The sequence below is a fragment of the Gorilla gorilla genome, chromosome 5 (assembly GCF_029281585.2).
Source record: "Gorilla gorilla gorilla isolate KB3781 chromosome 5, NHGRI_mGorGor1-v2.1_pri, whole genome shotgun sequence".
Lineage (NCBI taxonomy): Eukaryota > Metazoa > Chordata > Mammalia > Primates > Hominidae > Gorilla > Gorilla gorilla.
This window is the reverse complement of record NC_073229.2, coordinates 100,705,874-100,718,069: the sequence shown is the minus strand read 5'-3', so window position 1 is coordinate 100,718,069 and position 12,196 is coordinate 100,705,874. Positions and strand designations below refer to the sequence as shown.

Sequence of the window (12,196 nt, the reverse complement as noted above, 5' to 3'; positions counted from 1 at the left end):
TATTGCCATTCTGACTGGCATGAGATGGTATCTCCTTGTGGTTCTGACTTGCATTTCTCTAATGATCAGTGACGTTCAGCTTTTCTTCATGTTTCTTGGCCACATAAATGTCTTCTTTTTAGAACTGTCTGTTATGTCCTTTGCTCACTCTTTAATGGGGTTGTTTTTTCTTATAAATTCGTTTAAGTTTCTTGTTAAAAAAATTTAACAATACATTTGTTCCTTAAGTAAATTTGTTAAGACTCTGGATATTAGATCTTTGTCAGATGGATAGATTGCAAAATTTTTCTTCCATTCTGTAGGCTGTCTGTTCACTCTGATGATACTTTCTTTTGCTGTGCAGATGCTCTTCAGTTTAATTGGATCCAATTTGTCAATTTTGCTTTTTGCAATTGCTTCTGATGTTTCATCATAAAATTTTTGCCTGTGCCTATGTCCTGAATGGTTTTCCCTAGATTTTCTTCTGGGGTTTTTATAGTTTTGGGTTTTACATTTAAGTCTTTAATCCATCTTGAGGTAATATTTGAATAAAGTGTAAGGAAGAAATACAGTTTCAATTTTCTGCATATGTGTAGCCAGTTTTCCCAGTACCATTTATTAAATAGGGAATTATTTTCCCATTGCTTGTTTTCTCAGGTTTGATGAAGATCACATGGTTGTAGATGTATGGTCTTATTTCTGAGATCTCTATTCTGTTCCATCAGTCTATGTGTCTGTTTTTGTACCACTACCATGTTGTTTTGGTTACTGCAGCCTTGCAATATAGTTTGAAGTCAGGTAATGTGATGCCTCCAGCCTCATTGTTTTTCCTTAGGATTGTCTTGGCTATTCAAGCTCTTTTTTGGTTCCATATGAATTTTAAAGTAGTTTTTTCTAATTCTGTGAAGAATGTAAATGGTGGTTTAATGGGAATAGCATTAAATCTATAAATTGGGCAGTATGACTATTTTCACAATATTAATTCTTCCTATCCATGAGCATGGAATGTTTTTCCATTTGTTTTTGTCTTCTCTTACATCATTGAGCAGTGGATTGTAGTTCTCCTTGAAGATGTTCTTCTCTTCCCTTGTTAACTGTATTCCTAGGTATTTTATTCTTTTTATAGCAATTGTGAATTATGAAGCTTGTTCATAATTTGGCTCTCTGCTTGCCTATTGTTGGTGTATAGGAATGCTTGTGATTTTTGTGCATTAATTTGTATCCTGAGACTTTGCTGAAGTTCAACGACCTTTTGGGTTGAGACAATGAGATTTTCTAGACATAAGATCACGTGGCCTGCAAATTTAGACAGTTGGACTTTCTCTCTTCCTATTTGAATACACTTTATTTCTTTCTCTTGTCTGATTGCTCTGGCCAGAACTTCCAATACTATGTGGAATAGGCATGGTGAGAGAGGGCATTCTTGACTTGTGCCGGTTTTCAAGGAGAATGCTTCCAGCTTTTGCCCATTCAGTATGATACTGGCAGTGGGTTTGTCATAAATGGCTCTTATTATTTTGAGATGTTTCATCAATCTAGGTATGTTTCATCAATACCTAGTTCATCATCAATACCTAGTTCATTGAGAGTTTTTAATGTAATGTTGAATTTTATAAAGGCCTTTTCTATGTCCATTGAGATAATCATGTGTTTTTTGTCTTTAGTTCTGTTTACGTAATGATTTACGTTTACTGATTTGCATTTGTTGAACCAGCCTTGCATCCTGGGGACAAAGCCGACTTGATCCTGATGGATAATCTGTTTTTTAGTTTAGTTTTGTTTTTGTTTTTGAGACAGAATTTCACTCTGTCACCCAGGCTGGAGTGCAGCGACATGATCTCGGCTTACTGCCACCTATGCCTCCTGGGTTCAAGCAATTCTCCTGCCTCAGCCTCCCGAGTAGCTGGAATACAGGCAAGTGTCACCACACCTGTCTAATTTTTGTATTTTTAGTAGAGACAGGATTTTGCCATGTTGGCCAGGCTGGTCTCAAACTCCTGACCTCAGGTCATCCACCCCATTCAGCTTCCCAAAGTGCTGGGATTACAGGCGTGAGCCACTGCACCCGCCCATGGTGTATAATCTTTATTATTATTATTATACTTTAAGTTCTGGGGTACATGTGCAGAATGTGCAGTTTTGTTACATAGGCATACATATGCTGTGGTGGTTTGCTGCACCCATCAACCCGTCACCTACATTAGGTATTTCTCCTTATACTATCCCTCCCCAGCCCCCTACCCCTCAGCAGGCCCTGGTGTGTGATGTTCCTCTCCCTGTGTCCATGTGTTCTCATTGTTCAACTCCCACTTATGAGTGAGAACATGTGGTGTTTGGTTTTCTGTTCTTGTGATAGTTTGCTGAGAAAGATGGTTTCCAGCTTCATCCATGTCCCTGCAAAGGACATGAACTCATCCTTTTTTATGGCTGCATAGTATTCCATGGTACATATGTGCCATATTTTCTTTATCCAGTCTATCATTGATGGACATTTGGGTTGGTTTCAAGTCTTTGCTATTGTGAATAGTGCTGCAATAAACATATGTGTGCATGTATCTTTATAGTAGAATGATTTATGATCCTTTGGGTATATACCCAGTAATGGGATTGCTGGGTCAAATGGTATTTCTAGTTCTAGATCATGAATGCATGATTCAGATTTTAGTGATGCAATGTCTAACATCAAAGATCAGCCAAGAAGCTTTAGATTCATCTAGATTCTAGAGGAATTGCCATACTGTCTTCTACAATGGTTGAACAAATTTACACTCCCACCAACAGTGTAGAAGCATTCCTATTTCTCTACATCCTCTCCAGCATCTACTGAATTCTGTTTGCCAGTATTTTATTGAGGATTTTTGCATCAGTGTTCATCAGGGATGTTGGCCACAAAAAAAAAAAAAAAAAAAAAAAAGAAGTTTTCTTTTTTTTGTTGTATCTCTGCCAGGTTTTGGTATCAGGGTGATGCTGGCCTCATACAATGAGTTAGGGAGATGTCCCTACTTCTCAATTGTTTGGAATAGTTTCTGAAGAAATGGTACCAGCTCCTCTTTGTACCTGTGGTAGAAGTCAGCTATATGTCTGTCTGGTCCTGGGCTTTTTTTGGTTGCTAGGCTATTTATTACTATTATTTCAGAACTTGTTATTGGTCTTTTCAGGGATTCAACTTCTTCCTGGTTTAGTCTTGGGAGGGTGTATATTTGCAGGAATTCATCCATTTCTTCTAGAGTTTCTAGTTTATGTGCATAGAGGGTGTTTATAATATTCTCTGATGGTTGTTTGTATTTCTGTAGGGTCAGTGGTGATTTCCCCTTTATCCTTTTTTAGTATGTCTAATTGATTCTTCTCTCATTTCTTCTTTATTAGTCTAGCTAGCAGTCTATCTATTTTGTTACATTTTTCAAAAAAACAGCTCCTGAATTCATTGATTTTTTTTCAAGGATTATTCACGTCTCTATCTCCTTCAGTTCCATTCTGATCTTGGTTATTTCTTGTATTCTGCTAGCTTTTGGGTTTGTTTGCTCTTGGTTCATTAGTTCCTTTAGTTGTGATGTTAGGGTGTCGATTTGAGATCTTTCTACCTTTTTGATGTAGACAATTAATGCTATAAACTTCCCTAACTGCCTTAGCTAAGTCCCAGAGACTCTGGTACGTTGTCCCTTTGTTCTCATTGGTTTCAAATAACTTATTTATTTCTGCCTTAATTTCATTATTTGCCCAGTAGTCATTCAGGAGCAGATTGTTCAATTTCCATGTAGTTGTGTGGTTCTGAGTGACTTTCTTAATCTTTAGTTCTAACTTGATTATGCTGTGGTCTGAGACATGGTTATGATTCCAGTTTCTTGCATTTGCTGTGGAGTGTTTTACTTCCCATTATGTGATCTATTTTAGAGTAAGTGCCATGTGGTGCCAAGATGAATGTATATTCTGTTGCTTTGGGGTGAAGAATTTTGTAGATATCTATCAGGTCCACTTCATCCAGAGCTGAGTTCAAGTCCTGAATATCCTTGTTGATTTTCTGTCTTGATGATATGTCTAATATTGACGGTGGAGTGTTAAAGTCCCCCACTATTATTGTGTGGGAGTCTAAGTATCCTTGTAGGGTCTAAGAACTTGTTTTATGAATCTGGGTGCTCCTGTATTGGGTATATATATATTTAGGACAGTTAGCTTTTCTTGCTGAATTGATCTCTACATTATTTAATGCCCTTGTTTGTCTTTTTTTATCTTTGTTGGTTTAAAATCTGTTTTTCAGAAACTAGAATTGCAACCCCTGCTTTTTTCTGCTTTCCATTTGCTTGGTAAAGTTTCCTCCATCCCTTTATTTTGAGTCTATGTGTGTCTTTGCATGTGAGATGGGCCTTTTGAATACAGCATACCGATAGGTCTCTTAGTCATAAATTCTTTCTTAAGGCCAATGTCCAGAGTGGTGATTCCTAGGTTTTCTTCTAAGATTCTTACAGTTTGTAGTCTTACATTTATATCTTTAATGCATCTTGATTTAATTTTTGTATATGGTGAAAGTAAGTGTTCAGTTTCAATCTTCTGCATATTGAACCATTTATCGAATAGAGAGTCCTTTCCCCCCTTGTTGCAATCTTTACTCTTCCTTGCCCATTGTTTTACCCTTCCACTTAGATTATCTTTGGTTACATTCAGATTTTACAAGTCTACTAAAAATGTCTTTATTTTTTCCTCAATTTTGTCATCTACTGAGCAAACCCACACAAAAACATTTCATCTGCAAAATATGCATTTTGGAATTTTTCAAATCAAACAGCAATTATTCTCAATTGAGCAAAGTTTATGTGATGAGTTATACATGTGTGCATGTGTGTATCAAGTAATATCAATTCTTATTCAGTTATTTTCATAAACACATTTATTATTGTCTTATTCAGTTGTTTTTCATGCCCCAAATAACATGTAGTTGTTTTGGTGGCAATATTTGTATTCTGCATAAATGTTTCCCATAATATTCAAATTTTGCTACAGTTCCTGCCAAATGCAAAAGTTCTCATAATCATGCTCATAAAGTTTCTTGGCTAATCTTTGAGGTTAGACATTGCATCACTAAAAACTGAATCATGCATTCAAATGCCACATGGCATTACTTTCCTCATTTACATATAGTTTCTTTACTGCACCATGGTAATTATAAATATTTAAAATCAGAATACAATTAGAAATATTTAATTCAACATATATTCCCCTTTCTTCATGTTTATCTGAAATACATGAAAAACCTGCCACTCTTGGGTCCATTTTGTTCTGTCAGCAAAGAGTTTAAAACATAGACAAAATGAAGAATCATTTGAAATAGGATGAAGTAAAAAGATTCTAATCATTTATTTTGTCATTTGAAATGTTTATATAATATTCATTTCCAAAACTTCCTACCATCTGGAAAGTTAGAATTTCTTGCTTGAGATCAATAATTTTCAAAAAGAGAGTAATTTAGTAGTCAAATTACATAATCATATGCTTAGATTTGCAAAATCTATAGTCAGTTTTAATAATTCTTGAGATATTTTTTCTGTTTTAGTTTTTGGTGAAATTTATCAGTCATATTTTATGTTTCTAAGATATATATAACTGAAACTAAAACATTTTTTTCTTTTTCCCTGGCACTCTATATTTTTCTCCCCCAATTTTTTGTTTGATGCAAATAATTTTTTTAATTTTTAATTTTTTTTCTAATATGTTTCCATGCTCTATGATTGATCTTGATTATGGCACTTATTATTATTTTATTACTTTCTTTTTGGAACTCTTAAACTTTGTATCATTTGAGATATCATGTAGGCAAAGAAAGGAACAATAGACACCAGGGCCTTCTTGAGGGTGGAGGTTAAGAAGAGGGAGAGGACAAAAAATAAATAAATAAATAAAAACCCGATTGGTTACTAGGCTTAGTTTCTGGATGACAAACTAATCTGTACAACACATCCCCATGACACAAGTTTACCTATGTAATAAAGGTACACATATACCCCTAAACCTAAAATAAAAGTTAAAAAAAAACATATAGAAATAATCACTAAATTTTAATAGAGTTAGTATTTGTACTAGTAAAAGTATCATTAAACCCAACAAGCTGCAATAATACAATTAGTGGGCCATTACATATTACTTACTAATTTATACCAATGAAATATCTACCTTGTGGATTACTAACAGTAAAAAACTATTAGTTATTTATAGTGGTTCATGAGTGCTATTTACTATATTAACAATCACTAATAGAAAACTAATTTCTATAGTTTTGACTATCTTTTTTTAATAAAAACAATTATTTTTAAATTTTAATTTCTGTGTTTCAGTAGGTTTTTGGGGAAAAGGTGGTGTTTGGTTACATGGGTAAGTTCCTTAGTGGTGATTTCTGAGATTTTAGGTCACTCATCACTCACACAGTGTATGCTATACCAATGTGTAGTCTTTCATCCCACGCCACCCACCACCCTTACCCCCAGGTCCCCTAATTCCAATGTATCATTCTTATGCCTTTGCATCCTCATAGCTTAGCTCTGACATAGAGTGAGAACATACAATGTTTGGTTTTCAATTCCAGAGTTATTTCTCTTAGAATCATAGTCTCCAAATTCATCCAGATTGTTGTGAGTGCCATTATTTTGTTCCTTTTTATGGCTGAGTAGTATTCCACGGTTGGGGTGTGTGTGTGTGTGTGTGTGTGTGTGCGTGTGTGTGTAACATTTTCTTTATCCACTTGTTGATTGATGGGCATTTAGGATGGTTCCACGTTTTTGCAATTGCAAATTGTGCTGCTATAAACATGCATGTGCAAGTATCTTTTTTGTATAATGACTTCTTTTCTTCTGGGTAGATACCCAGGAGTAGGATTGCTAGATCAAATGGTAGATCTACTTTTTGTTCTTTAAGAAATCTCCACACTGTTTTCCATAGTGGTTGCACTAGTTTACATTCCCACCAGCAGTGTAAAAGTAGTTTATTCTTGTTTCTCTTGTTCCTTGAGATGTGACTTTAGGTTGTCTATTTGAGCTCTTTTAGACTTTTTGATGTAGGCATTCAATGCTATGAACTTTCCTTTTAGCACTGCTTTTGCTGTATCCCAAAGGTTTTGATAGATTCTGTCACTATAATCATTCAGTTCAAATAATTCTTTAATTTCCATCTGATTTCATTGTTGACCCAATGATCATTCAGGAGCAGATTTTTTAATTTTCATGTATTTGCATGATTTTGAATATTCCTATTTGAGTTGATTTCCATTTTTATTCCACTGTGATCTGAGAGAATACCTGATATAATTTCAATTTTCTTAAATGTTTGGAGGCTTGTTTTGTGGCCCATCATATGGTCTATCTTGGAGAATGTTCCATGTGCTGATGAATAGAATGTATGTTCTGCGGTTGGATAGAATGTATCTGCAAATATCTGCTAAGTCCATTTGTTCTAGGGTATTTGGTCCATTGTTTCTTTGTTGACTTTCTGTCTTGATGACCTGTCTAGTGCTTTCAGTGGAGTATTGAAGTCCTCTACTACTATTGTATTGCTGTCTATCTCATTTCTTAGGGCTAGGAGCAATTGTTTTATAAATTTGGGAGCTCCAGTGTTAGGTGCATATATATTTAGGATTGTAATATTTCCCTATTGGGCTAGTCCTTTTATTATTATTTAATGTCCCTCTTTGTCTTTCTAACTGTTGTTGCTTTAATGTCTGTTTTTTCTGATATAAGAATAGCTACTCCTACTTGCTTTTGGTGTCCATTTGCATGGAATGTTGTTTTCCACTTCTTTAAGTTTATATGAGTTACTATGTTTTAGGTGAATCTCTTGAAAACAGCAGATACTTGCTTGATAAATTCTTATTCCTTCTGCCATCCTATATCTTTTAAGTGGAGGATTTAGGCCATTTACATTCAATATCGGTATTGAGAAGTGAGGTAATATTCTATTCATTGTGCTAGTTGATGCCTGAATACCTTGTTGTTTTTCATTGTGTTTTTGTTTTATAGATATGAAATTTATGCTTTAAGGAGGTTCTTTTTGGTGTATTTTGAGAATTTGTTTAAAGATATAGAGCCCCTTTAGCAGTTCTTGTAGGGCTGGCTTGGTAGTGGCAAATTCTCTCAGCATTTGTTTGTCTGAAACATACTGTATCTTTCCTTCATTTATGAAGCTTAGTTTCACTGGATACAAAATTGTTGGATGATAATTGCTTTGTTAAAAGAGGCTAAAGATAGAACCCCAATCTCTTCTAACTTGTAGGGTTTCTACTGAGAAATCTGCTTTTGCCTCACAGTTCTTAAGATTCAAAGCCAGCAATGGCAGGTCTCACCCAGCTCGCAGGCAGTAATCAAAATAACCTGATTACTTTGAGTCTAGGTGATGAGGTTTTTACAATGTGTTTCCTAGGTGTTCTTTGTGCTTCTTGTATTTGGATGTCTAGATCTCTAGCAAGGCCAGGGGAGTTTTCCTCAATTATTCCCTCAAATATGTTTTTCAAACTTTTAGATTTCTTTTCTTCCTTGGGAAGACCATTTCTTACGTTTCGTTGTTTAACATAATCCCAAACTTCTCAGAGGCTTTGTTCATTTTTTAAAATTACCTTTTCTTTGTCTTTTTCAAGTTGGGTTAATTCTAAAGCCTTGTCTTCAAGCTCCAAAGTCCTTTCTTCTACTTGCTGGATTCTATTGCTCAAACTTTCCAGTATATTTTGCATTTATCTAAGTGTGTCCTTCATTTCCAGAAGCTGTGATTGTTTTCTATTTGTGCTGTCTATTTGTGTGGAATTTTTTCCATCTATATTCTATATCACTTGTTTTAATTTATTAAAGTTGGTATTCACCTTTCTCTGGTGCCTCCTTGAGTAGCTTAATGATTGACTTTCCAAATTCTTTTTCTGGCAATTCAGAGATTTCTTCTTGGTTTGGATCCATTGCTTGTGAGCTAGTGTGATGTTTTGGGAGTGTTAAGGAAACTTGTTTTGTCATATTACCAGAATTGGTTTTCTGGTTCCTTCTCATTTGGGTAGACTATGTCAGAGGAAACATCTGGGGCTCAAGGACGGTTGCTCAGATTCTTTGGTCCCACAGAGTGCTCCCCTGATGTGATGCTCTCCCCTTTCCCCTGTGGATGAGGTTTCCTGAGAGCCAAACTGCAGTGATTGTTACTTGTCTTCTGGGTCTAGCCACCCAGCAGAGCTACCAGGCTCTGGGCTAGTACTGAGGAGTGCCTGCAACGAGTCCTGTGATGCAATCTCTCTTCGGGTCTCTCAGCCATGCATACAAGCACCTGCTCTAGTGAAGGCAGCAGGGAAGTGCAGTCGACCCTGTGAGGGTCCTTGGTTGTGTTTTTGTTTAGTGCATTGGCTTTCTGTTGCTTGGCCTACAGCCCAGAGGTGGTGCTTTCAAGAGAGTATCAGCTGTGGTCATATAAGGTAGGATACAATCTTGTCCTAGGGTGGCCTGAATAAGTATTCAGGTTGCTCAGGCAGTGGGCGGGGCCATAGAGCTCCCAAGAGATCATGTCATTTGTCTTTGGCCACCAGGGCAGGCAAGGAAGACCATCAGGTGGGGGCAGGGTGTCTGAGCTCAGACTCTCCTTGGGCAGGGTTTGCTGCTGCTGTGGAGGACTGGGTGTGGTTCTCAGGCTGATGGAGGTATGTTCCCAGGGGGGATTATGACTGCCTCTGCTGCATCATACAAGTTGCCAGGGAAGTGAGGGAAAGCCAGCAATGACAGGTCTCACCCAGCTCGCAGGCAGCCCAAAAGGTCAGTCTCACTCCCACTATGTCTCCCCTCAACAGCACCGAGTTTGTTTTCAGGCAGCTGGTGAGCAGAGCTGACACCTTTCCTCAGGCTATAAGCCTCCCCACTGAGAATGCAAGGAGGGCTTTCAGGTTTCATGCCTCCCCACTGAGAATGCAAGGAGGGCTTTCAGGTTTCATGCCTCCCCACCTGCCACGGTTTCCTCCCCAAGGACCCCTGCAAGAAAAAGCCAGGAATGGATTCCTGGAACAAAGAATGTCCACAGGGCTCTTGATGATGCTGCCTCTACCCCTATATTTTATATAGGTAAGGTCAAATCCTTCCCTCGTGATCTGGACCTTCAGGTTCCCCGGTGAGGATGTGTGTTCAGGGATGGACATTCCCCCTCTCACACTTTGAGTACCCACAGTTTTTCAGCCATCTCACAGAGCCTGTCGCAGCAAGCCACTTCCTTCTAAGGGTCTGTGGATTATCGTAGCTTTCCTGGTATGTCCCTGCAGTTGTTCTTGCAGCAAAAGTTTATGATGTGAGTCTTCTAATGCTGCTCTGTCTGTCTGAGTGGGAGCTGCATGTTAGTCCTGCTTCCTATATGCCATTTTTCCTGACTGTCCATGTCAATACCATCTCCAAAGAGAGTTTTGGGCAAACATTTTCATTTTTCAGTATTTTAATACTTTATATTTTAAAATGCTACTTAAATTTAGTATTCTAAATATGCATAATTTTAGTAATTTGATAAATATTTATTCATCTAACAAATGTTTACTGGACACCTACTATGTGCCAGGGCACTGTTCCAGGTGATACATTCTAGGTATTCCAGGTGATGACACTAAGGCCGTAAGTTTCAATATGATTTTACTTAATATAAAATAATATGGCTTGTGAAAATCAGAACATCAAAATTAGATAATTTGAATTTCATCACTTTGGACTTTTTCTACTAATATTTATATTTCTGTAAAAATTACAAGTCCTGGAGAGCAAGATCATTGTCTGTCAACCTTTGAATATTTCACAACCTGTCTGGCATGATACCAGAAAACTAGGTGAATAGCTCACCCATCCTGTCTCCATTTGCTGGGCCTCTGAACTACTTCCAGATTCTTCCTGCTGTGAAATGTGTGACTATGAACATTCTGGCACAGTTTCCTATTGTACGTTTCCTACTGAATACATGCCTATAGATTCTTTTGTGTCATACAGTTTGTGATTATTAAACTTTAAAGGATAATACCAAACCATTTGCAAAATTTGTTGCACCATTTAAACCTCCCACCAACAAGGTATAAGACAGCTGGTGAACACACATCTCTTGATATTGCCAAGAATATCTCTTGATATTGCCTTTAACATTGCCAATAAAATGTGTGTAAAAATTAATATCGATACTGTCTTGTTTTGCATTTCCTTCATCACTAAGGATATTGAACACCTCTTCATATATTTATTGGCTGCATGTATTTCCTCTTCAGTAAAATGTTTTTGCATATATTTTGCTTATTTTTTTATTAAGTTGTTTGTGCTTTGTTTATTGGTTGGTAGAAGTTCTTTGCTATTCTTGATACTAGTATGTTGCTGGCCATATGTAACAAGAATATCCTCTTCTAATTTATATAATCTTGTCGCTTACAAAAATTATGTCCTGACGAACAAATATTCTTACTTTTAACATTGTAATATTTATCAATATTTTCTTTATGTGGGTTTTTTTTGGATTTTAAGACAATATTTCCTACCCCAAGATTTTTAAAATATCTACCTTTATTTTTAATCATTGTTTTTGAAATTTAAGTATTTAATCCATCTAGAATTTACTTTTGTGTGTGGTTTGAGGTAGGAGTTCAATGTAACCTTTTAAAATATAGACAGCCAATTTTCTAGTCCATGTATTGATCAGTTCTACTTTCACCTATGATCAAGAATGCTACTTCTGTCATATATCAATATTGATAAATGCATAGGTGTATTCCACTTACCTAATTCTACTGCATTGGTTACAAATATTTTTTTTAATTTATGGATTAGTACCACAGTATTTTAAACAAAAATTTTATAAATCCTGAAACTTGGTAGGATAATTTCTTGCTCCTTGTAGTTCTTTAGAAATATCCTGGCTATTCTAGTCTGTTTACTTATTCTACCACAGAAATTTTAGAATCATCTAATAAAGTTTCTTGCAAGGCCCTGTAATTAGATTTGCATTAATTTTTCTCACAACCTTTAATTGGGATTTTATTGAGTCTATAGATTAATTGGGAAAATTGATAACTTTATAGCATGAATCCTTCTTATTTATAACCATGACATAAATTCTTACTGATTTAGGCATCCTTACTAACAAACAACAGAATTTTATACTTTTCAGTCAGCTTTACTTATAGATACTTGATATTATTTATTAATACTATAAATAATGTCACAGACAAAACATGTTTCTTATTGTTTGCTTTTGGCATTTAAAA

At 36.1% G+C, this 12,196-nt stretch overlaps 1 protein-coding gene across 3 annotated transcripts in view; it reads left to right on the top strand.

Annotated features, from left to right (window-relative positions):
- The first annotated feature begins 9,655 nt into the window (after positions 1 to 9,655).
- LOC109027241 (uncharacterized) overlaps positions 9,656 to 12,196 on the top strand; it is a 70,934-nt gene continuing 68,393 nt past the window's right edge. The window contains exons 1-2 of one of the 3 annotated variants that reach the window (XM_031012561.2): positions 9,656 to 9,862; positions 9,904 to 10,037. In XM_031012561.2, coding sequence (XP_030868421.1) covers positions 9,753 to 9,862; positions 9,904 to 10,037 — 244 coding nt within the window. In that variant the 5' untranslated portion in view covers positions 9,656 to 9,752. The remainder of the gene's footprint in view (positions 9,863 to 9,903; positions 10,038 to 12,196) is intronic. The other 2 variants (XR_002006362.4, XR_008681217.1) reach the window with 2 other exon arrangements.